This window comes from Aethalodelphis obliquidens, unplaced genomic scaffold (assembly GCF_003676395.1).
Source record: "Aethalodelphis obliquidens isolate GAN/ISIS:26980383/991018 unplaced genomic scaffold, ASM367639v1 scaffold37, whole genome shotgun sequence".
Classification (NCBI taxonomy): domain Eukaryota; kingdom Metazoa; phylum Chordata; class Mammalia; order Artiodactyla; family Delphinidae; genus Aethalodelphis; species Aethalodelphis obliquidens.
Window position 1 is genome coordinate 8968995 of NW_020837981.1, and position 26358 is coordinate 8995352.

The 26358-nt window shown below is 39.5% G+C and overlaps 1 protein-coding gene across 2 annotated transcripts in view; it reads right to left on the minus strand.

The window, feature by feature from the left end:
* The window catches only part of LRMDA (leucine rich melanocyte differentiation associated), a 1115615-nt gene that overhangs the window by 220809 nt on the left and 868448 nt on the right, over positions 1 to 26358 (minus strand). For both annotated transcript variants that reach the window (XM_027129784.1, XM_027129785.1), the window contains one exon: positions 21079 to 21163. In XM_027129784.1, coding sequence (XP_026985585.1) covers positions 21079 to 21163 — 85 coding nt within the window. The remainder of the gene's footprint in view (positions 1 to 21078; positions 21164 to 26358) is intronic.

A 26358-nucleotide genomic window follows, 5' to 3' on the forward strand; every position in this document is an offset into this window, starting at 1 on the left:
TAAAAGCACTACATTCTGTAAATACAGTATCGCTCTGCTTTCTTTCAACTGGATATCTCCAATTAACCATCATTTTCATGCTTCACTAGTACTCTGATAATTGATGCTCATCATTGCAGGATGCCTGCAATACTGAAAAAGTCAGAAGTGCTTTCTTGAATCATCAAGAAACAGATTAAAATATATTCAGTGTAGTTATTCTGTTAAGTGTATTTTATTGGGAGGGGCAGTATGGAACAGAAGAAAGAACACAGGCTTCAGGGTCAGACCTGGTTTTCAATCTCATGAAGGACACTTATTTGCACTGGGACCTTGGGTAAACTACACAATATCTCTCTAAGCTTCAATTTCCTCATATATAAAATGGGGATAATATCCAGCTTTAGGAGATATTCCCATGATTAAATGAGACCACAAACACATGTAAAATACCAGCACAGTGCCTGGCTCTAAAGAAATCACTCAATAAATAGAAGCTCTTTTAATGCAGACATCGCCCTTCCTATTCTCAGTAAATCAGTAAGCCATGCAAGATGCCTGGACCTCTTTACGTTTTTCTCTACATCTCTTTATTTACCTGAAAATTTAATTCATATGAATAGCCCATTCCCCAACAGTGACAGAGTACAGATAGTTTAGTATGGATTCTCAACACTAGATCATTTACATTTGAAGAAAAGGGACATTGTCAAAGAAACTATTTCTTTATCACTGGCCTTGGGGAAATAAAGTTTCAGTCTCCAAAATGCTTACAGATTACCCAAAATTTCTACCCTCTTTGGAATTTTATTATTACTACTGTTTTTATTATTATTGTATTTATTTTATTATTATTTATTTCATTATTTTACATTAGTAAAATATTAGCACATTTTTATAAAAATTCAGATACTGAAAAAGCTAGTCTTTCTGATCTACTCTTCTGCCACTGCGATTTAGATCTCCCCCAAATTGTAGAAGTAACTACTGTCAGGGGTTTTCTGTCCATCCTTCCAAAACTGCTTCTATGCATTTACACACATGTATGTGTTTGAGTGTATATGTGTGTGATTTTGTGCTTTTAAATACATAAATTCCATCATAGTGTACAAATGTTTTGTATGCACATTGATTTTTGCTCAAAAATATATCTTGGAGAGCGTTCTGTTTTAGTATCTTATTTACCTTAATTTTTAAAAACACTCCTCACATGGGCTTCCCTGGTGGCGCAGCGGTTGAGAGTCCGCCTGCCGATGCAGGGGACACGGGTTCGTGCCCCGGTCCGGGAAGATCCCACATGCCGCGGAGCGGCTGGGCCCGTGAGTCATGGCCATTGAACCTGCGCGTCCGGAGCCTGTGCTCCGCAACGGGAGAGGCCACAACGGTGAGAGGCCCGCGTACCGCCAAAAAAAAAACCCCACTCCTCACAGTATTCAGTATCATATTTACCATACTTCTACCATTCCATTTCTGATGGGAATATAATTTCTCTTGGTATTTTTTTACTACCAGAAAACCACTGCAATGAACATCATTCTGCATACTTCCCCTAAGACATGTGTAACTGTTAGGTTAGAGGCTCTACAGATTCTATTTTAGTCTTTAAATTCAATTTATTTTTTGAATATAGTTAAAAATTTTAAAGGAAATATATGTGCCTAGTGAACAGTCTGTCTCCAACCCGGTCTTCCCACGTTCCTCATCATTCCTCCCCGTCCACAGGGGGTCACTACCATCATCTGTCTTTCAGTCTTTTTACAAACATAGATTCTTATTGTTCCACCTTTGATGCATAAATAGTACTATGCTTTGCATATTGCTGAGCACCTCACTTTATGCTCTTAATGATCAATAACTGCACAGACTTGCATATAATTTTGCAAGGAGCTTCCTAATTCTTTTGACAGAGCTACATAATAGTCCATATTGGACAGACCATAATTTATTTAACCATTTCTCAGTCGATAGATAGTTGGCTATTTTCAATGTTTAGCTAGCACATCTACTCTACAATAAATACAACTGCATATATTTCACTTAAAGTATTTCTGGGCACGCCATTACCGACCTATTTTTTTTTTAACATCTTTATTGGAGCATAATTGCTTTACAATGATGTGTTAGTTTCTGCTTTATAACAAAGTGAATCGGTTATACATATACATATGTTCCCATATCTCTTCCCTCTTGCGTCTCCCTCCCTCCCACCCTCCCTATCCCACCCCTCTAGGTGGTCACAAAGCACCGAGCTGATCTCCCTGTGCTATGCGGCTGCTTCCCACTAGCTATCTATTTTACGTTTGGTAGTGTATATATGTCCATGCCACTCTCTCACTTTGTCACAGCTTACCCTTCCCCCTCCCCGTGTCCTCAAGTCCATTCTCTACGTCTGCATCTTTATTCCTGTCCTGCCCCTAGGTTCTTCAGAACCATTTTTCTTTTTTTTTTAGATTCCATGTATATATGTTAGCATACGGTATTTGTTTTTCTCTTTCTGACTTACTTCACTCCGTATGACAGACTCTAGGTCCATCTACCTCACTACAAATAGCTCAATTTCATTTCTTTTTATGGCTGAGTAAACTTCCATGGTATATATGTGCCACATCTTCTTTATCCATTCATCTGTTGATGGACGCTTAGGTTGCTTCCATGTCCTGGCTATTGTAAATAGAGCTGCAATGAACATTTTGGTACATGACTCTTTTTAAATTATGGTTTTCTCAGGGTATATGCCCAGTAGTGGGACTGCTGGGTCGTATGGTAATTCTATTTTTAGTTTTTTAAGGAACCTCCATACTGTTCTCCATAGTGGCTGTATCAATTTACATTCCCACCAACAGTGCAAGAGTGTTCCCTTTTCTCCACACCCTCTCCAGCATTTATTGTTTGTAGATTTTTTGATGATGGCCATTCTGACCACTGTGAGATGATATCTCATTGTAGTTTTGATTTGCATTTCTCTAATGATTAACGATGTTGAGCATTCTTTCATGTGTTTGTTGGCTATCTGTATATCTTCATTGGAGAAATGTCTATTTAGGTCTTCTGCCCATTTTTGGATTGGATTGTTTGTTTTTTTGTTATTGAGCTGCATGGGCCGCTTGTAAATTTTGGAGATTAATTCTTTGTCAGTTGTTTCATCTGCAAATATTTTCTCCCATTCTGAGGGTTGTCTTTTGGTCTTGTTTATGGTTTCCTTTGCTGTGCAAAAGCTTTTAAGTTTCATTAGGTCCCATTTGTTTATTTTTGTTTTCATTTCCATTTCTCTAGGAGGTGGGTCAAAAAGGATATTGCTGTGATTTATGTCATAGAGTGTTCTGCCTATGTTTTCCTCTAAGAAAAACCTATTTTTAAACTGGGTTGTTGATCACTTGAAAACAAATTTTCAGAAACTCTTCATATATTAGAAATATATATAATCTATCATTGTGATATGATTTCCAAACATTTTCAAAGTTCACTGTCTTTTGACTTTGCTTAAGTCAAAAGTCTTTTCTAAAAAATGTGTAATAGATTAAAAAAAATAAAGTCAAGAGTATTTTTAATAAGATTACATTTTTCAATTTCTGTTTTTTAAATTAGGGCTTCTGAATTCTGAGTTCACTATTTTCTTTTAGGACTTTCATGGTTTCTTTTTCTTTTCCATTTAAAAATTAAATTCATCTGTAATCTATCCTGGTGTAAGGTATGGGTTATGGATCCAAACTTTTTTTTTTCAGAATACCTACTCATTTGCCCCAAGAACATATATGGAATAGTCTATCTTTCTCCAGTAGTTTAAGATACAACTTTATCATATACTGAATCTCCACATATAATTGAGTAGTTCTAGACTTCTGACTCTATTCTATTAGTCTGTTTGGTGATTTGCATACCAGGACCACGTTGATTTAATTATTGAGGCTTTGTAATATGATATCTAACTTCCTCTTACTACAATTATTTTTCTAAATGATCCCTGATATTACTTTCGCTTATTTTCCAATCTTGATTTTAGATTCATTTTTTTCTAGTTTAAAAAGAAAAAAAATCTTTGGTTGTTATGAAGCTTCATAATGAATTTATATTTTAACAAAGAGGTCACTGACATATTTATGGCCTTGAGGTTTCTTATAAAAGGATATGGTATGTCTCTTCATATCTTCAAGACTTTTTGTATGTCCTTCTAGAGCGTTTTTAAGTTTTTTTACGAAGATATTACACTTCTGTTCATGTACATTATAATATTCTCAATTTACTGTCTTTTATGTTGCTTTTGTAATTGGAATCTTAAAAGTACTTTCTAATTGGTTTCCATTTTGATGTTAAAAGGCAGCTGTGGGTCCTGGAGAAGGAGCTGGAGGGGGAGGAGCTGAGAGAGAAGGAGTTGTGGGGTGGGAAGAGTGGATGTAAAAAAAAAAAGGCTAGTGATTTCTGTATATTAGTCTTATACCTTACTTTATTACTGAATTCTCTTGTTAGTCCTTCAGTTGGTTCTCTTGAGTTTCCAATTGTCAAAGCAAATAAAATCATCTGTAAACATGACAGTTTTGCCATATGCTTTCCATTCTCATGCCTATAGTTTCCTTCTTCTGTCTATTGCATTGGCTACCATTCCCAGTAAAATATTATATAATAGTGGTGGTTACAGGTATCTTATCTTGTCCTTACTTTAATAAGAATACCTCTTAATGTTTGCGCACTAAGTTTGATGTTGGCTTTTGGACTGAGGTGGATGCGATTTATCATGCTTAGGAAGTATACATCTATTTTTGTATACTGTTAATCAAGAATGGTTATTGAATTTGGCCAAAGCCCTTTCAGCTCTTATAGAATTATGGCTTTCTTCTTTAGCTCTATTAAAAAAATTAAATAAATGGATATCCTAATATTGAGACTTCGTTGCATACTTAGAATACATCTTAATTGGTCATAATATTTTACTCTTCTGTTTATGCTGCAGGGTGTTTTTCATAATTATTTTATTTAGGATTTTTTGCACCTATACTCAAAATCCAGATGAAAAGTAGATATTTTCTCTGTAATTCTTATTGATTTTTCTATAAAGGTTTTATGTTCTTTATAAAAAGAATTTGGAAGTACTTATTTATCTGTGCTCTGGAGCAGTTTAAATAGATTTGGAATCATCACTGTGGTGTACCGGAGCCAGCTTGCAATGACTCACAAGAACAGACTGTGTACATCTCTTCCCAAGTCCACATGAAGTAACATCACAGATGTAGCTTGAAATCAGTCATGGTGGAAATATTCATGCCACAGAAACTGGCAAACACCACACATGGTGGGGGGAGAGGTGTTTGTTTTGCATGTGTTGTGTGTGTGTGTTCAGAGACCCAGTTGTTAAATACTTAACAGAGTACTACTGAATATCTTCTCTTGTAATGTTTGATAAAATTTCCTCATAAAAGTACCTAGACTTAGTGCTTTTGTGGGCGTGGTGATAGGTCCTTAAAAATTTAATTTTTCCTATGGAAATCAATCTGTTTCAATTTTCTACCTCTTCTGGAGTCAGTTTTGAGGAATTATATTTCTCTAGAAAATTATCCACTGGATCTAGATTTTCATATATTTGCACAGAATTGAACAAAGTTAGTTCTTATGATTCTTTTAATTTTCTCTTCTTTCTGTGGCTTTTAATTTTTTACCTACGTATAAGCAAATGTATATTTTCATTCTTTAAATTTTTCCTTGATTATGTTAGTGATTTAGTTTTTCTAAAACTTATCTTTTGTTTTATTCATTATACAGCTTGTTTTATTACAGTATTATTACTGTATTTATTACTGTTCATTAGCTTTACTAATCCATTCCTTCACTTTCTTTAATTTTATTTAGCTGAGTGTTTGAGTCAGATGCTTACTTTATCTTTTACAATTTTCCCCTTTTTTAAAAAACTAATACCTGTACTTAAAGCTGTTTTCTACTGAGAATGGCCTTAGATCTATCTCATAGGTTCTGATAGATAATGGTTTCACCATCATATCTGGCTTTTTGCAATCTGATTTTGTTATTAATTTATAGTTTTATTACATTGTGACCAGAGTTTTTTGTACTACCTCTACTCCCTGGAATTCACTGAAATTTTGTTTATGAACAAGTACATTACTGTGGAAGACTGCACTTGACAAAAATGGTCAGAGCAATATTTTGGGTCCCACAAGCTCTTCTAGAACTTTGCCACTCCCCATCAAGAGGCAGAATCTATTTTTTCTTCCCTTAAACTTGAGCAGGGTTTTTGTGATTATCCTGATGAACAGAATGTAGCTAAAGTAATGCTACATGACTTTTAAGACATAGATCATAAAAAGATGATATGGCTTTTGCCTGACTCTTACTCTCTCATGAATTTCTTTTGCCCTTGTAACTCAGCCACTACACTAACGTGTTTCTAGGCCTAACTAGGCTACAAAGGAAGACCACGAGGAGAACTCAGGCTCCCAGCCAACAGCCACCATCAACCATTGAGCAAGTGAGTACATGAGATTTCAGATGATTCTAGCTCCCAGGCTTCAAGTTTTCTGTGGAGGCGTCAGATATCACAGAGCAGAGATAAGTCATTCTCACTGTCCTCTCTTGCAATTCTTGACCCACAGAGTCAGTGAACATAATAGACTACTGTCTTGTTCCACTAAATGACTTCTCTGTCTTATGTAAGGCTCTTCTTCTTGAATTCTACCTTGTGATATTTAGACTGTAACCCCTGCTTTCTTTTGCTCCAGCCTTTTATTTCAGCTTTTCTGACTCAATTTGTTTGTTTCTCTATATAACACAGAGAATTGGGTTTTGCCTTATGATCCAGTCTGAAAGTATTTTAAATACGTGAATTAAGCACATTTACATTTTTTCCTATTACCAATATGATGGGCCTTATTTCTGTCATGTTATATTCTGTAAAGGCAGAGCTAAGTAGTTGTGACAAATATCTTCTGCCTTGCAAATCCTAAAATATTTAACATCTGGTCTGTTACAGAAAAATGATGTAAATCATATTGACTGCAAATAATGCTGTATTTACTGCTACTTTTATTGCTCTCTTTTTTGCTTTTGTTGTTGTTGTAGTACATCTTATTGCTTTGGCTAGCATCTCCAAGGGGATATAGAATATTCCTTACTTGCCTGTTCAGGGACTTTAATGAGAACATTTTTAATTCTTTATTCTTCTCTCTTCAGATTGTCGTAGGTTTTGGACAGATAATCTTTATCAAGTTAGGGAAGTTCCCACCTATTCCTTGTTTGCTAAGAGATGTGAGCAAAAAAGGTTATTAAATTCATTGCTTTCTTTCTTTCTCCCTCCCTTCCTTCCTTTTCTTCCCTCTTTTTCTCTTTCTCTCTCTCCCTTTCCTCCCGCCCTCTCTCCCTTCCTTTTTCTTCTTTCCTTTCTTTTGTATCTATTACCATTATCTTACATATTTTTCCTTTTAATATTCCAATATGACAAGTTTACTGATAAATTCTAATAGTAAACTATCCTTTCAATTTTAAGATAAATCCTACTTGGTCACTAGGCAAGTACTTTTTTTTTTACTACATTTCATTGTTTTATTGTTAATTTTATTGTTAATTTCTCACTGAAGATTATTCTACTCACATTTGTAAAAGACATCGCCCTACAGTTTCATTTATGACTCAATTTCTGGATAGCTTTTGTGACTATTCCATATATTTCTTTTTTAAAAAAAAAGCATGTCCATTTTGTTTGTTGTTTAACAAAATATACATATTGTGAAATCTCTGGTCACTTACTTGTAATTTTCTACGGGAGATACGCTTAAGATGTCACGTGTGACTGTGGCTGTCAGTTTTACCTATAGTATTTCTAGGAGTTGTTGCCTCATGTATTTCAAAGCTTTGTTGTTATATGCATTGAGATTCATGATTGTTATAGCTTCCCATTATATCTTCTTAATTATAAAAAATATTCCTCCTCATCATTTCAGTAATCATCTTGAGCCTTTTTTTGTGTGATATTAGCATTGCTATTCCTGGGTTTTTAGCATGTATCAAGTTGCTCTTCCCCCCCCCCCCCCCCCGCCCCGGTAATCCCTGTATTTTTCAAGCTTCCTATGTCATTTTATTGTAAATATCTCTTTAAAAAGCATTTTATTGAGACCTCCCTGGTGGTCCAGTGGTAAAGAATCCACCTTACAATGCAGGGGATACAGGTTTGATCCCCGGTCAGGGAACTAAGATCCCACGTGCTGTGGGCAACTAAGCTCGTGTGCCGCAACTACTGAGCTTGCGTGCCGCGCCTCAACTAGAGCCCGCGTACCGCAAACTACAGAGCCCAGGCGCTCTGGAGCCTGCGCGCCACACTAGAGAGAAGCCCATGCACTGCAAGGAAGAGCCCGCGCACCGCAATGAAAGATCCCGCATGGCTCAACGAAGATCCCACGTGCCGCAACCAGGACCCAACGCAGCCAAAAATAAATTAAATAAATAAATAATAAATAAATCTTTCAAAAAATTTAAAAAAATAAAAAGCATTTTATTTTACGTTTCCTTTTTTTTTTTTTTTTACCAAGTCTGGGAGTACTCTGCCTTTTGATTTGGCCCATTCCCATCTGTTATGACTATTACATTTCTACCAACTCTTGCCATCTTACTTCACTCTTCCAGTCACTCATACTTACTACTCTGGCTTAAAGATAGCTCTGCTGAGTGATGCCTGAAGTAAGGATGGGGACAGGCATACGGACGGGTTGACCCACATGACCACCCGTGGAGAAGGCCTGCCTTGTTGGCTGCTATGAGGTCCCCAGTGGCTCCCTGTGCTTAACAAACACCTGAAGCTGGTCCTACATTTTAAAGAAGGTCTCTTCCATACTATCTTAACCATCTTGCACAAAGTCTACATAGTTCCTGATCAACAACAATATCCCATCTTGTTTTTCAGTTAGTTATTGGTTAGGTTTTTTTAAAATTCCCCTGTAGGGAGTAGTGTAGAGTAGTGTAGTATCACTTCCATCATCTTTGCTAACACCTTAAGACAGCCTCCTGCCTCAGTAATAGTAAATGGCCTACAAGATGCTACACTGGCCTCCTAGCTCTTTTTCACGTATGCCAGGCATGCTCCTATCTCAAGGCCTTGCACTTGCTCTTTCCTTTGCCTGGATGACTTTTCTCTCAGATATTATCAAGTTCCCATCTCTCACCTCCTTAAAGTTATTACTTCAATGCCACTTTCTCAGTGATGGCTTCTCTGGCTATCAAGCCTCAAATTACCACTATACAACCCCTCATCTCCTTTGCCTGTTTTTCATCATATACTTCTCTCTAACATTCTATGGGGCTTTTCTTTTTTTTAATCTGAATTATCAATCCTTTGTCTTACCAGAATGTAAACTCTCTGAAGGCAGAGATTTTTGTCCGTTTTATTCATCCCTCTATCCCTAATGTTTAGAACAGTGCTTGGAATAAAGTATATATTCCTTAGGTATCTGTTTAATTAATTAACAAATTTCTAGGGATTCAGAAGAAGAAAAGGAGGCTGTAGAACATGTTCCTTATGCTGTTTTAATTCTTCTTATGCTTTACAATCTCCCAGATATGCCAGGACTCACTGCCCTGACTAACCTGTTCTCCAGAGGACTTTACGTCTTTGATTTGTACACTGTATGAAGCAAGGTCTAGAAAGATTCCAGGGAAGCAGATGAAGAAAGGGAGAAATTAGACATAAGAGGAAAGCTCTCTCTTGAGGAAAAAAATAAATTGTGTGGGAGAATGGCTCTATGGGTTTCTTTAATCAAAAACAAAGAAAGGGACTGCATCTTATCCTTTTTGACTCTCCTTGATTTTGGAGAAACTGATGAGGTATAGCAAGATAAATAAAGGAATGAAGAGCTAATCCACAAGAGGGAAGACTGTTTTATTGCTCTTACACAGATGTCTGTCCTTCCAACACAGGATATTTTTTTTCTTTGGGGGAGGGTGGGAAGAGGGGTAAGGGAGCAGCAATTTAAATTGGAATCTCCAGGCAGTCTGTGTTTGGGAATTAGCATTGCATTATTTTCCTGGCTCCCCACCCCCTCTTGTCTTTTAGCTGAGAAACATTTGCCCTGGAACAGCACACAAAGTTTGCATTAGCATCCCTGAGGATAGAACTTTGACCCCACAGACTAAGGAAGCTACAAATGGAAAATTCCAAGTTGCTATACTCTTTATTTTCATGCTAATGCTTCTGCAGAGAGTATTTAAAGAAACAGATGCACAAGAATAATAAAGAGTCCAGGACTAAGAACTCCTCTGACAACAGTGGAGTGTTTTTCCAACATGGTCTTGTATCTGTCTGTGCTTGCAAAAGTCCGGAGGGGTCAAGGTGAAACCCTGGTTTCATTTAATTAAAAAAAAAAAAAAAAAAAGCTGAACTAGCATTGACAAAGAGAACCCTGGATCTGTGTTTCAAATCCTGATTGGATTTGAAAGTTGTATAAATTTCATTTCACTTCCTCCAGGCTACACTATTCAACTCTCAAAGACAGATGAGCAGTAAAAGGCCTTGGGGAATGGTGGTTTCCCAATCACCCTTGCCAATCCACACCTGAGTTCAACAACACTCATCCTTTCCTTAGATCCAACCTAAATGGCACCCACTGTATTTCCAGCTCCCTAGATACTTCCTTCGTATTCTGTACAACAACAACAGAAAGACTTCTAGTCTTTTTTTTCAAAATGACTTTATCCTGGGATTAAATTCTCAAGTGGAAGACATATCAGAGCACTACACTCTGCAAAGCCAAATACTCTCAACATTCTTCTCTTAATATGCAAATAGAACTTATATTTTACTTCACCACAGGCAGGCCCTGCTGAGGGAGCTCGTCAGAAAAACAGAATCATCCTGGCTAACCCCTGCGATAACGTTCCTTCGCACATGTACCTCACCTAGATTATGGCCAGAAATTAAGCAAGAACTCCACTTGGTCTCTCCCCAAGTTCTCTTTCACACTCTGAAACGGCCCAGGGAAGATTCCTCCAAGTTTGTCACCTATATAAATGGTTTCACTCCAGTGGTGGCTTTAGAATTTTTATATTCAAAGTACACAGGAGCAACAACTGGGCGGAACTGTGTAAGTGGAGAGGCAGGGGATGGAAGATTTATTGTGAAACTGTGTTTCTGTATTAAGCACATGTTTTTCTCTCAGTCTGTAGGTTTCTATGAGGTGACTTGGAGAAAGGGGTCTTAGATATTTGGAAGCAGAGAATGGAGGGAGTAAAGCCCTTTCTTTACACCTGAGTAAAAAGAACTTAGCAGTGGCTGCTCCTGTGAGATAAGATAAACCCAGCTTTCTCCTTTCATCTATTTGCTTTCAACTCAGTTCTCATCTTCATCTGAGGCCACCTCCCCATACTTCCATTCTCACTAACCTTCATAGGAAGCCACCTGCGCATACTTCTGTTCTCACTAACCCCATGCTTCCGTTCTCCCTTTCCTGCACTGTTGCATCTAGCTTGACCTCTGCTTTCTGTGTGTGTAGGGCCTTCTTTCTCCAATTAGACTATAGGTTTCTTGAAGGCAGAGCCCACAGCTTCCCTTGCCATTTCCCACAACCTCCCAGTCCAGAGTGTGTCTGAAAAAAAACCACGGTCGGCTGACTGATTGAAGAAACAGAAAGAGGCCCCTGCAGTGACCTGAAGCATATGGAATTCTGATTAAGGGAACTGAGAAGTCAAAAAGCCCAATTCCACACCCTTCATAAAGTACACACATCCCGACAAACCCCAAGTTATTGGAAAAGTAACAGCCCCGTCCCCCGACCAGCCTCAACCAAGAATTGCATTAGGACGGATGAAGAACCAGAGCAGTAAATATTAATGGCTGGAAGGGGGAACAGGAGGACAGAAGGCTGAACCGAGCAGGTGTTCACTCACTCAGTTTCAATCCACTTGCAGCCAACGACGTCATTGTTTGGCCTTCTTGAGCTCACCGACAGGCCATTTTTCATGATTTTACCATTTCTGGCCAAACGCAAACTTTTTAATTAAATGGACCACACGATTCCAGATGTTTGTTTATTTGTTCCAAAAAGGTTGTAAAAGCTCTACATGAGGAAAAACCTGGGGCAGGGGTAAAGTTTTCTCTAAGAGAAGGGGAAACAAATGAGTGGGAAGACCTGGGCCTAGGAAGTTAAGGCTGGGCAGAGCTCCCAGCAGAACAATCTAGACCAAAAGCACTGGCTTTCAAAGAGCTCTCCTTCCAGAAACCCAAGATTCAGGAATAAAACACCCTGAGCCCTTATTCGTTTTTAAAAGAATGTAGCTCATCTTGAGCCAAAGGCTCGAATGAGAACACATTTTTGTGGCTTCCCTGCCTGCTTCTTATATGTTTGTTCCTGTTGCCACGAGCTCCACTACATTAATTCCAGCAGTCTTCCATTTAACAGGCCAGATTATAGCTCATGCCTGAGTGGCAGTGGAGAATCCTGCAAGGAGGAATGTGAGAAGGGGTACAGGCAGAGACTACAGCTTCCCATGAACCAGGCCAGCTTCCTCGCAGCTGTCTGTTCTCTGGTACCCTCTACCTCTAACTATAATCAGTCATTAAGTCAGCCAATTGCATTTGTTACAGAATTGTTCTCATATTTCTTCCCCTATTCGCCAGCTACTCCATCCTTCAGCATCAAATGCTAGATTATTTCACCATTATCTTAATTGATGCTGGGCTCTAAATTTTGGTTTCAACAGCCAACGTCAGAAAGACTTTGAATCACATGGGGAGGAAAAGCATTGATTGTCCATTTTCTCTGATACCCGAGCCAGGGATACCCTGAGACCAAACCATCAGCAACCTCAAACCACAACTCCACCATGGCTGTAAGGTTCCCTTTACAATCGCCCCCACCCCTGCTCCACTGGCAGTGTCCTGGCCCCAGCTGTCCTCCCCATCTGTTACTAAATTGTTGCCTCAATTACCTTTGCTTGAAACCTGCTGTTTGGAGGCAGTAGAGTCTGCAGTCACATAGCTTGGTGTCAAGAAATCCAAAGCTTCCAAAACTGGACCACATTCCCTTCAAGGCCATCCCACGTGGCCTCCTCAAGTCCTGGCTCTTCTCTTTCCAATCCCCTTGCATACTGCTTTCAGATTAATAAGCATATAGCACAGCTTTAAATCCAATCTAGATGCTTCTGCCTGTTCAAGGCCTGCCATAATACAAATCTGTTCTACAAGTAAACTTATTTCTGAATTTTTCAAAACTGGGCCTCTTCCTCCAGTCAGTTCTAACCATTCTTACCTTTTCTTTACCCATTTCCTTTTTCTGGAATGCCCTTCTTTTGCCATCCACCAACTCATGCCCTACTTGTCCTTCAAAGCTCAATGCCAATACCCTCCAAACAGCCATGCCTGACTATTCTAGCCTTTACTGATTCCCTTCTTTTCTAAGCAGTTTTAGCACTTACATGGCTTTTACCAAGTGAGGCAACTCTTAATTATATAATATATAATATCTGTTTGGTTGGCATTGCTTCATTTTTGGTATCTCCACAATCAAACTATAAGACAGATTCCATGCTCTCTGTTTCTGAGCTCTCCACAAACCCTAACATATACTTTGTTCACAGTGGATACAAGATAAAGACATACTGAAGGACTCCTTGAATGACAGTGCTCAGGGCAATACTTGTCATCTCAGGAGACATATTTGACCATGTCCCAGCTCTTCCCTTGCAATGGAAGGAGAAGAAACAGCTCAAGTCTCTAAAACTTCAGGACATTTAGAATCTTCAACCCTGTCAATTCCGGACCCTCCATTATTTTTTTAAACAGAGGGACATATTTTTATCACTATTTTGTATTTGGTCTGTCTGTTGGGGCAAGGGTTATCCTTCGATCTCTCATCCTACAGAAGGAAGGTTGATTGCTGTTGGGGGTGTGCAGCCAGATTCCGTTCTGCCCTCCTTGCTTTGCTCTGGAACGGAAGAACCAACTCCACAGCCCCTCTGTGCCTATGAGTGCACACAGATCTGCCCAAAGACTAGAAATAAAGCAATTGAAGAGACTGCAAATGAAAAATCATCCTTGGAGAAAAAGGATACGAAATGGACCCCTATGGATTTCACACACTTAAAGGAGGCTGCTTCAAGTTCCTGGCTAAAGTCCATGCCAGTCCTGGTAATAGTCTAACAGATTCATCCATCTTCAGATTCCACTTGGCTTGCTCCTCCATCACTGCCAGCTTCCCAGACAGCGAGCGCACACTTGCACATCTATCTATATATATGCGGAAGTTTTAATCTACACCACCCTCCATTCCAATCTACCCAGCCCCGCTCCACACAGAGTGAAGCTATTGACCCTGCAAAGCAGCAGGGAAATGAATTTGATGACCCAGACTACTGTTTTTAAACCATTTCAGCAAGGCCTAGAATCAAAGGAAGGTACAATTTATTCAGCACTTAGTAAAGTCCTTTTACTTAGGAACAGAGTGCACAGACTGAAAATAGACTCCCGCTGCCACACAGATAAAATAAACCTATCAACCACTACTGTCAAATCACTAGTCACCTCGATTAAATAAAAGAAACATTAGCATCTCTCAGCATCTGAGACTTCCACCAAGATTCTAAGCCCATGAAAGCATTATGAAGGGAAGAAAAAACTAAAGTGAGGGGTTCTGTTGAAAATGTCATCAAAGTATTTTACATAATTAGAAAATGCTAATAATAGCTCTGCACAGGGAACCAACACACTCTTTCCTCACACAGCCAGGGCAAAGCCACAGCATGGAGTCTGAGAGATGGCAGCCGAGGCCATGTACTTGCTTGGCAGGACCCACAGACCAACCGTGTCCGCCTCAGCAAAGAAGGCTTCCTTGTCAATTGCCAATGTGATTTTCTTTTTCTGTTTTCTTCTCTCTCTCTTTTTCTCTCCTTCTCCCTCGCCTGCTCTCCCTACCCACCTCCTTGTTTCTTTCTTTTTTCCACAGCTTTCAATACACTTTCCATAGAGGAGAGTTGGATCCATCATACTTCTATGAACCTTCAATGAATCAGTCACATTTTATGAGAAACCATGTGATGGTTAGCTCCCTTGAAAGACTAATCAAAATATTCTGGAAGACTGAAGGCAGCAAACAAACAGGCTGCCTGAGTCATGGGTCTGATCTTAGGTGAGACCTACCAGGCAAAGTCACCATAACCATCAGATTGCTTGTTCCATCTCTTTAAATGGTCAATGAGAACCAACAAGCAATAGGCAAAAAGACTCCTTGATGCTGAACTGGTAAGAGAACCCAGATAAATGCACCTGTCTTCCTTGAGTCTTTGCTATTATTCTGCGTGGATTTTGTTTATAATGATCAAGTCTACTTAAGCTTTCACATTCCCCGTGGGTTGACATTAGCAAAATGGTACAAATATGAAAAATAGAAAAAGGTTTTTAAATTGTCTGAAAGAGACAGATTGCTTCCAAATCCTATAAGCCTAAAACAAATTGTGATGAAGTTTGGTTATCAAGCAGCCCCATCTTGTGCCCTCCCGGAAGTATTCTGCTTGCTGGCGTACAGTTTTTCTGGCCAACATCTCCCCATCCCAAACATCTCTGCCTACATTGACACATCTTCACCTACATCCATTTAATTTTCCTCTGATTTATTTCACTTTGGCTTATTTGAATAGTTGAAGCAAAACCCTCTGCATTTATGGCTTCTGAGAAAAGGTACTTTATGATATCTCAGGCTAAAACTGTTTAAAAAATAAAACTAAAAAACGCCAGCAGTTTTTCCTTCCACCTTTTTTTTCTTTTTTGGATGACACACATTGAGCTGCTTCATGGAGAAATACAGAAAAATCAATTGCTAAGCATAAAATGCAACTCACATTAAGGAAACTGCAAACAATAACTAATTATGATAAGTTGCTATGTAAATCACTCTGTGATGGTCCCAGCAATCAATTTCCAAAACAAACAGACCAAGCCCCTGGTTGGAGAAGAGGACGAGCTTCTAACGACTGTGTCAATAAAAATAATGGCAAGATTGCCAACGATGGATAGAAGTGGGGTATTATCATCTCCAAGCAGCTTTTCGTAACAGATTCCCCTCCGTTTCTTGCTTTCTTTCTTTCATACTTTTAAAGTCCAATGCTTAATCTGACAAGTTAACTATGGCACATCTTCAAGACTGTATAAGCATCAGGGGAAAAAAAGTAATAATTCAGGGATGTTCACTGGGTTTGCAATTACTTTGCAAAATGTGCGTGCAAACAATTGGAATGGGACCCTCAACGTGATAGCGGTTGGCAAGGTAGGATTACGGTAGATGTGCCGGCTTGGCTGTTTTTTGGGGTTTTTTTGCAGTATGCGGGCCTCTCACTGTTGTGGCCTCTCCCGTTGCAGAGCACAGGCTCCAGATGCGCAGGCTCCGCGGCCATGGCTCACGGGCCCAGCTGCTCCGCGGCATGTGGGATCTTCCCGGACCAGGGCACAAACCCGTGTCCCCTGCATCAGCAGGCGGACTCTCAACCACTGCGCCACCAGGGAAGCCCTTGGCTGTTTTAATTGGGCATCACCACTACCCCCTTCTGAGGTTTTCTCTGCAGCTCACAGGAGAAACTAGAAACTACATTTCCCAAAATTCCCTGTGTGCATAGCTCTCAGTTAGAGAGGGCCAAAGAGAGACACTGAGTATGATGTGGAAATCCAGAGAGGAGGGGCAGGGCAATGCGTGGGTAGTCCTAACCTTTGAAGAACTTCTTGAGAATCACCGCCGCCTTGGTGCTGCAGACCGAGAAAGTCAGGAGGAGATTCCCAAGTATTCCTGAGATGCACAGAATCTTCAGCAGCTCTTGAGAATCACCGGTCACAGAGGTGAGACTCTGGGTGACACCTTCCCTGTCAGTCCTTTCCTGTATGTGTAAGCCTCTCATTCCTTACATTAAAGCCCTTCATAATTTGAATGGTGTGCATTCAATTTTCCCTGTCTGAATTCAGGTTGATACCATAGCATTTTTCCCTTTGGTTTTTCAAACTATCTCTGCTCCTGAATGTATAGATTTGTAATTTTTTAAAAAGGGTGGAAGAAGGGGAGTAACAGGCAACTCTTTTGACAGAAGTTGGCAAGGACGCTGTACTTTACCACAGCCTTAGCACCCCAGGCAGCGGATTGCTTTATGTGTCCTGTGTAAAGGACAAATGTCTGGGGTGGCCTGGGAATCTAGGACACAGAGCTTGGATGCTTTTTCCTTGCCTCTGTTGCTGAGTGATTCAGCTCCCCTAGCAATTGTTGGGGGTGTCTTCCTCTGTTAAATGGGAAAACTAACATTTACCCTCTCCACCTTATTGGGTTTATTTATGGTCTATGCTCTAAATAGAAATGTTTTCCCAAAAGACACAATGGTCTATAAAGATGCAAATTCTGCTTCTAACAGCTACCAGATAGAGTGGCATGCAGGGGTATATCCATTTCTGTGATAAACGTTTCAACATTCCTCATAATGTGGCTACCCACTGAGGAGGTAGTATGTATGCAGACTATCACTGGGTAGCAGTTGGAATCACTGACATAGCCCCATATTCCCCATATTCTGAAGACATGCTCAGACCTAGAGGAGAATTCCCAGAGAGACTTTAAGCGGACCATTCTAAAACCCTATCTTTACCACAACCTGCATCTTACTGAACTTCCATCCCCTTCTTTGAGAACTTCTGTTCTAGTAAAATAATTCCATGAGTTGCTTTAATTCATCCTAGTCCTTTCCATCATCAAAACACCAGCGTTTGAAAACTCTGACATTAAAATAACTATCTACTTGGAAGTTGTGCAATACGGCTAAATGCCTTCTGGCAATGAACCAATAGATACAGCTCCAATCCAAGATGGTGTGTGTGGGTTTCTGAAAGCAACAGAGTTGAGGTCTGACGTCCACAAGACAGGCCGCTCCCTTCAGTATGTGATCACCCCCAAAGGCAGATGGGTTTCCTTCCTCAGATGCAATCTAGTTACCTCGCAATTTACATGCAACGGGGGTACTTAGATACCAACAAGAGGTACCTAAGTCACTGACTTTCCCCTGGGTTTCTATCACTCATCATTTACTGAACAAATATTTATTGATCGCTGATTAAGTAGGAGGCCCTGTGCCAGGCACTGCGAAAATAGTGGCGAGTAAACAGACATCAGCACCTCCACCCCCTACCCCACACCAACCGCCCCCCCTCCGCCCCACCGCCAAGAGCTGCCATCTGGGAAGACAGTCTCTGAAAAGGGAAAACTGACCTAAAGCAAAGGGACAGGGTGAGAACAGAGGAATCTTCTTTGGAGCTGTTGTACTGAAGCTGATACCTGACGAATGAGTAGGAGTTAATGATGTGAAAGGGAAGGAGAGTTAGAATCTGTACTGCCCCTCAGGGAGCTTTCATTCATGAGGAGTTCAAGACATACATAGTCCTGACCCCTGTCATACAAAGCAGAATATGAGCAATGGCACTAAGGAGAGAGAAACAAATATTGTAAGTACCTCAACTAGGGGAAAAATTCAATACAGGTAAGATCAGTAAAAATTTCATGCAGGAAGAACAAAGTACTGGGCATTACTGTCCCCATGAGGTTTAGATTATCTACACGTTACAGATGGAAAAATAGAGTCCCCTGTCTCCTGATCATTATTCTGGGCCCAGACTTCCTTTGCATTTGAATCTACAGTCCTTAGGACATGAATCTCTGGCCTATCATACTCGACATTGGAAGTTACATAAAAGGACAAGCAAAGGGAAGATGGCAAGTATAGAAAAATAGCAATTTGCACATGAACTACTGCCCACAGTTTGTGTAGTCGTTGGTGCGGAATGAAAAGAGATTGGGAACCGAATGAACCAAAAATTATTTACAAATAGAATTTCCACTTAGGAATTTATAGACCAACTTTCAAACATCATGGAGGATTTCACCTGGGAAAGAATTGGTGTCATTTGCCTTCACAACGTGGAAGTACCTCTCTGGATAAATGTTTGTAGGCTGTTGCCATGAAAATATTAACAAACGACACTCAAAATGTTTGGTGATTTATGGAATCAGAAATTTAGAATAATTTCTTTCACTTAAATACAAAATAAACCAAGATGGCATTAAGTGGTTTCTTTCTGGATGCTGCAAACTATGGCTTTCCTCATTTGTCACTGCATGATTCATGCCAAGGTGAAATATATCAGTCACATATTTTCCCCACGCACATCAGTCCAATAATAATTCAGCCTAATGAGCTTCTTTGGTTCTCTCTTTACTGGTCTCCTCATGAACATAAGTCCAAAGACCTGGCCGTCGTTTCATGACGCTGTCTTGCTCTTTTCAACATCCAAGTACTTAGCACAGATCAGGCAACTAATGCCTCAAATGCATTAAATGTGTATTAATTACTCAGGAAATTCAAGACAGCTGCTCTTGGCTCCCTTTAAATAATGTTTTCCCTATTGATGTTGGGCTCTGATATCATTCAAGGGGGCCTATTTTCACTCTAACCATGTTAGGTATTTTTCCATATTCCAAATATTAACCAAAATATCTTCAAAACTATTGTTTTATATTCCATTTCTTCAAGGTTCAGATTCTTTATTTTACTGTTACGACCACAGATGACCTTTGCCCTATTACTGATGACTATCACTATGGGGTCCTCCTGCTGTGAAATCTCAATTTCGTGGCCAGATCAACTCAAGTAGGCTTGAGGGCTCCGAGACTTCAGTTCCTACTCATGTAGTCAACGGGCTACACAGTTAAAACTACCCTTATTCAAATGCAAGAGACCATCTATGAGAATATGATGCTAGGCTTAATTTGTTATTCCTTCTAGAGAGCGTATTATTGTTTGCCTAGAGGAATCCCCGCCACCCCCCGCCACCCAGTAAAACAGTCTCTAAAGGGATATACTCACAACCTTCATAAGGACATTCAGCAGAAGAGATCTGTTCACACCCCTCAAAATATAACATGTCGGAAGCTATTTATTCTACCTGACTTTGAGCAAAATTGACTTTCACAAGTTTGACACTTACTGAATGGAATCACAGTTGAACCCTAATTGAACCAACACATATTTAAATGTAGAAAAGTTCCACTGGGCCCAGACATCAAACAGACAACACAGGTCCAAGTCACAGACACCTGGAATCCTGCATTACTCTGTGGACCGTTTCCTGCAGAATATAAGTGTGCCATTTGCCTGAAACCTCCATGTCTTCCTTAGAGGGCCAGCTCTACTTTCTGATAATCTCTACAGACTTGGCTCCGACCCACTCATCCTGCTGTGCAGCTTGGATGACAAAGCTGGAAGAGGCCTTATTCAGTGTCCCCTGAATGTACAAGGGTAATTTCCTGCTTGGAGAAGCAATGTTTAAAGTATGTAATGCCCTCAATCTTAGCCTGTTCTTACTTATCCTTGGAAGGTAGATTCACAATTACGAAACATGACTGTGGTCATAACCAGAATAAAATGGGGTAAACAAGTTACATCACATGGCCTCTTCCTGTCCTAACTAATTCCAACAAAGCTGGTCACATAGTCCTTGGCCTGAGCAGCCAGGTTAGGGATAAAGCATGTTTAAATTATATTCCTTGCAGACTTTAGAGATGGCAATAGGAATTCAAGGCTTTGGAAGAACTGGGTAAGCCAAATTAAAGTTTCAAGGATCAGAGAATTCAGGGAAAACTGCATATTGATTCGCCTTAATGTTACTAGGCAAACGGGAATTCCTTTTAGCTGTAACGTAGAGTTCATTCATTTCGAAATTACAGATTTCAGCTATTATACTCCCAAACAGTGACACTTTTACAAATATTAGTGACTTTCCTAATTTCTCTCCATCACTTTCCCTGGAGGAAATGACCTCCTTAGTAATTTTTAAGTACGATAATCTCTTTGTTTAAAGAAAAAGTATCACAAAATTATATTCCACCATAGACTTATTTGCCTTCCCAATAGACTGCCACTAAATTCTGTTGAATATGAGTGAAAATCACTAGGCTTGACAGGTATGGTTTTCTCATCAAGGACTTGAAAAGCACTGTGTTCCTTCCAAAGTGCCGAGACAGCAGTAATGAGCCCCGAGCTCCGCACAGGCCGGTGTCCCTCCCTGCAGCCACTGAGAGCAATAAAAAGCAGGGTTCCTACCTCGGTGACTGGTGAGTTCCCTGGAAGCAGAAGGCAGGGGTGTGTAGCGGCTCTTCGGAGAGGCGGCAACGCTGTCACCAGAGGCCTGCGTGAGAAAAACCACACCAACATGAAGCCACACCAAACACTAAATACCTTCATTTACCCAACTTGTCTCCTCGGGATCTGGGTTTGGAGAAAATATTATGGACCAAGACTCTTCTTAGGGAGCAAGAGTTGTCTGTGTTGAGATAATATTCTGCTAAGTGTAGGGTCGATTACCAAGCTTCCAGGGGACTTGGTACAGGTGGAAGGGCTCTGACACAAGGGGATGGTTTGTTTACTGTGCTGAACTTCAAGGAGGAGGAGGCAAGGAGAAGTTGAAGGCAGGAAATGATGCAGACTTCGATTTCTGCCACAGGCCTCCTACCAATACTTCCCACGGATCGAATGTTCACTGTGCGGAGATTTCTATGGAAACCAGTGAAGAGGCTGAGCTTTGCCCCCAGGGTGGATGGGACAAACAAGCCTGGTTTACTGGACCCAGTGGCATGGAGATAATGGGAAGCTGAAGACAAAAGGCCTGGCAGCATGAAGTGACCCTAGAGAAGGATACAAACCATTGCAGACCCTGCAACTGGGGTTCTGGCTACATTTTACAATAGCACTGAAAAACCCATCTGAAATTTGAAATACAGTGGTCGTCGACAAAACTTTGCCATTTCAAAGTCTAAAAGAAAATATTCTGAAATCTATCTACGAAGATGCTTTTTTTTAACTGTACACAAGGCTCTTTAACCATTCGATTCTATATAGTGTGACGCAGGCTACTAACTCTCTTTCCCTAACACTACATCCATGGGGGCTAAGGCAGGAGGAAAGGACCACAGCCGGAGAGTCAGGTGTCACTCAGAGCTAATGACCAGTATGTCATATTCTGAGTGTGGCTGCGTGGAGTACGAAGCACCACCACTGCAATTCTTACTGAGACTTCTGAATCAAACACTACTTTTTTTTTTTTTTTAATATCCAAAAAAGAACATCTGCTAGGATCAAAATCCTAAGCTTACAACCTTTCCAAGCTTCATGAAAAAGTAAATTTCATTAATGCTACATTTTTCTTTCTGGAAAAGGAAATACATTCTATGGGATATATTTGCCCTGGTAGGAGGAGGCCTTTTCTCCAAAGAGATTATCGACATTATAGGAATCAAAACTAAGTAGGAGATTAGACCTACTTGCTAGAAAAACCCTTTAAACCCCGTTTCTGACATTTGAGATGTTTGATTAAGCAGCTTTCAGTGGAGACTTACAGAAAGAGTTCTGAATGCCACAAAAGCAGAAGCTCTGTCCCTAAGGTAGAGACAGATTTCGGGTAGCATTACTTCATCTCAGCAGCAAGAGAAATATATGGTGTTTAAAGTTTGATCCAAAGGTATTGGGTCTAGAAAGATCAAAGTTCAGTCACCAAGAAAAATGTTTTAAAAAGTACCCAAGATTTGTAAGATACTGCATCATTAGACATTTAGGATGCTGCAACAATGTAAAAGAGTCAGCAATTAGATTAAAATTCAAACATTAGAATCACCAGGTGTTTCTCCATTTGGCATCAAGGTCTCCTGTTATCCCTACATGATAAATGAGACACAATGACATGTTCTGAATATGGCATCTATTCAATGCTTGAGGCAGGATATATGCGGCAGAGGAATGGGGAATGTCCTTCCACAAATCTACTGTACTTCCTCCATAAGAGGCCATAGCTTCTTTCTCTGTCAATGTTTCTACTCCACCTTGTTGCTAAAAAAAGCCTAAAATTCCAGGATGAGTTTTAGGTTGCTATATTGTGATATTTCTTGGTGCTTTTAATCTCAATTTGGGCTGTTGACAACTTGATGACAGCTTTTCCTAAAATTACTGGAAGAAACTACCTTTCAGCAAATACCTCTGACGGGGAAAAACATACGAATTTTGTAACCAAGAGTAAAATAGCGATTTAACTTTTATTTCCAATTGTAGTCAAAGCAAAAACTGTGTGGCTTGAGTTCTGTTTTGCAGTCATCATTCTTCGCCTAGCACTTAATTACTTTTCTGCTAAGTGTCCATTTATAAACTCAAGTCATGGAAAAGAATCCAGGAAGAGAACAATTTTGCAAACTATGCCTTTTGGTGAGACTTTCATGGCTGGATGTTGGGGAAAACCGCTACAAACCAAGGTTCTAACTACCAGTTCTTTGACTTGGCTTTTAGCAAAATGAACTCCATGTGATCTTCTCAATAGTGATGTTGAAAATTATGCTTAGAAGCATGATTCAGAAAAGCACAATTATCATATGAAAGAAATGGACAAGACAATGTCTTAAATTTGCATTCTACCTGCCCCAGAATAAAGAACTCCCCTTGAAACTGAAGCAATACACTCACAGTATATCAAGAATGAAATAATAGAAACATAAGTGGAAATATTTAATGTTTTCTTTTACCTGGATTAAGGAAGGATGCTTAAAATGGGAACAGGGAAATCAGGGTAAATCGGAATCCTAAGAACTACAAATAATTCTCTAATCTTTGAGTACTTGCCAAATTTTCTAACGACCTGTGGCAAAGAATTACTTTTACATTTTAAATCACCCGTTAGAGAATTTTTGCAACATCTACAATAAAATATTAGCATCCAGAATACCTATATCCCTAAATAAATAAAAATATAATAAAAAATGGGCAAAGGAAAACTCAGACAATTCAAAGAAGAGGAAACCTGAGTAGTCAATAAATAAAAGAGAAGATGGTCAAATTTACTAGTCCTAAAGGCAATGCAAATTAAAACAAGATGCAATTATTTTCTTGTCCATCATAGTTGGCAAACTTTTAAGTCTCACAATAGCGAGTGCTACAGAGAATGAAGGACAACAAATCTCAACCTCTCATCCTTTGCCAGTGGGAACGTACATTGGTTCAACTACGCAGGAGAATAGCTTAGCAATATCTAATAAAATTGAAAACTGGTACTGCAATTCCCTTTAAAATATATACGATGGAAAATTTTACTCAGATCTGTAAGGTGGAACATAGAACAATGTTTATTGCAGCATTATTTACAACAGAACAAATTGGAAATAATTCAAATGTCTATCAATGAGGAAAATCGATAAATAAAATGTTGTATATTCACATGACAGAATAATATTTAGCACTTAAGAGCAATAAAGCTGATTTATATATCTCAATTTGAGTAGCTCTAAAAATTTAATAAAAAGTGAAAATGCAAGTTGCAGAATGATAAATGTAGAGCAATATTATTTATGTATATGTGTAGTTCTTTGATCTCATATGTGTATACGGAAAGGTCTAAAAATTATAAAAGTTATACACTACATTCATGAAAATGGTTGCCTCTACCACAGGGCACAGGAATAGGACTGGGGCTAATGGGAAAGAGGGTGAGCTTCAATTTTACAGATAAGGTTTATTTCTTTTATTGAAAGATAAGACATGAAAAAAAATGTCAAGATATTAGAAAATACAAACCCTGTATGGTAGCTGAACATCCTCATTACTTTTCAAACTTTTCTACATTTTTGCAATTTCTCAGAATTAAACATGAAAATTGAAAAAACAGACTCCTATTTTCTCTCTGATCCATAAGTCCTATGTTGATATAAACCCATAATTAGAGGAAATTTCCTCTAACAATTTTCTAGTACTTGCCCAACATGGATTCAGGTCATCTCTGGTTGGCTTTTTGTGATGAAATATCCCATTTCTAATTCTTCCAAAGCTACTGAGTATGACAATAGAATGGAAAAAGCCAATAAGCAGTAGTAACTATAAATTCCCCCTTCACACCAAGGCTTGAAATGCTCGTTCCAGCCCGGTAAGCACTTCTGCTTAAGATCTGCCAAAGCATACTGAAGGTTTCTGTACTTGTCTCCTACTCACAATTGGAGAGTTGCTAATAATTTTTTAAACTCACATCAATAATGACAATGGTCACTAATATACTGTGCTTTGCAATTTCTATAATGCAGGAAGGAAGGAAGAACTTTGGCAACCTCATTGGAAAAGACTGAATGAAAGTACAGTACAAGAGATTTGCAAAGTGAGAATTTCACTCTGCGGTTCCAGAAAACAAATGTCTTTAGATGAATGTGTAAAATTCGAGCCCCCTCCCATTGGGTGCGTTCCATGAAAACCTGCATTCCAGTGGATATTTCTGAACATCATGGATGCCCGGAAGGAACATGATACAGACCACAGGAGGAGAGATTTGGCAGGCTTCAAGACAAGAAGGGGGCAGCTACAAAGTTGTTTAATAGTCATAAATCTCCCACTATTTTTCACAAAATACCATCTAAGACCACAGCTCCACAACTCATTCCCCATCACTCAGCTCAAGTGGAGCGCTCTGGCATGCTCACTCACCCTTAAATCATACGCTGCATAAAGTGATCCCAGGTCTGGGAAATTTGTCAGCCTCTTTCAAGTAAAAGCAATCTTCGCTTTTCATCACAATTCATTCCCTGAAACTGTGGTATAAAGCTGACTCTTCTAAAAACATTTATTTTCTCTCATAAGAAAAAGTATCACTCATTTATTATTAAGGATTTAATAAACACCTACTATATGCCAGGCCCTGTGTAGAGAATACCAAGAAAAATAAAATGAGGACCTTGGCTGCATTCCCAACTCATCAAAAAAAAGAAGAAGGAGAAATTAGAATCATGATTAATGCTGGTTAGTAAGAGTCACCAACTCAAAGCCTGATCCCCATACTCTGCATCATCACAGAACTTTGACCCTGACCTCTATGATGACAGCTGAACACTTGGACCAGTAATTACATCCTTGCTTATTTCTTCTTCATACTAACAGAGAACTTTCAAGATTAACTCTACTAACTTTCCAAGATTAACTATACTGTTACCCTTGTACCCAACATGCTGCTAGAAAGACAGAAAGAAGTCAATGCATAATGCTTGAATGAATAAAACATTTTAACGTCAAAGAGAAAACTATACACCATGATTGTAATTCAACACAAAAGTATAGGCCAAGTTGCCAGAATCAGAGGTAAAGACTTGACAGCATCTCAAGGATTAAGTTAAAAGCCACAGAACCGGCCTAAGGTGGAGTCTTCCCACTTGCTCACATGTGAAGGCACCAGGCCTTTCAGTGTGAGGACAGACAGAAAGCCTCCACCACAGACCCACTGTGCTGGAAATGACAGACAGGTGGGGGAACAGGAAAACCATATACTGGTCCAGAGCCAGAAGCCAAAAAACTGAGAGAAAAAAAGGCGGT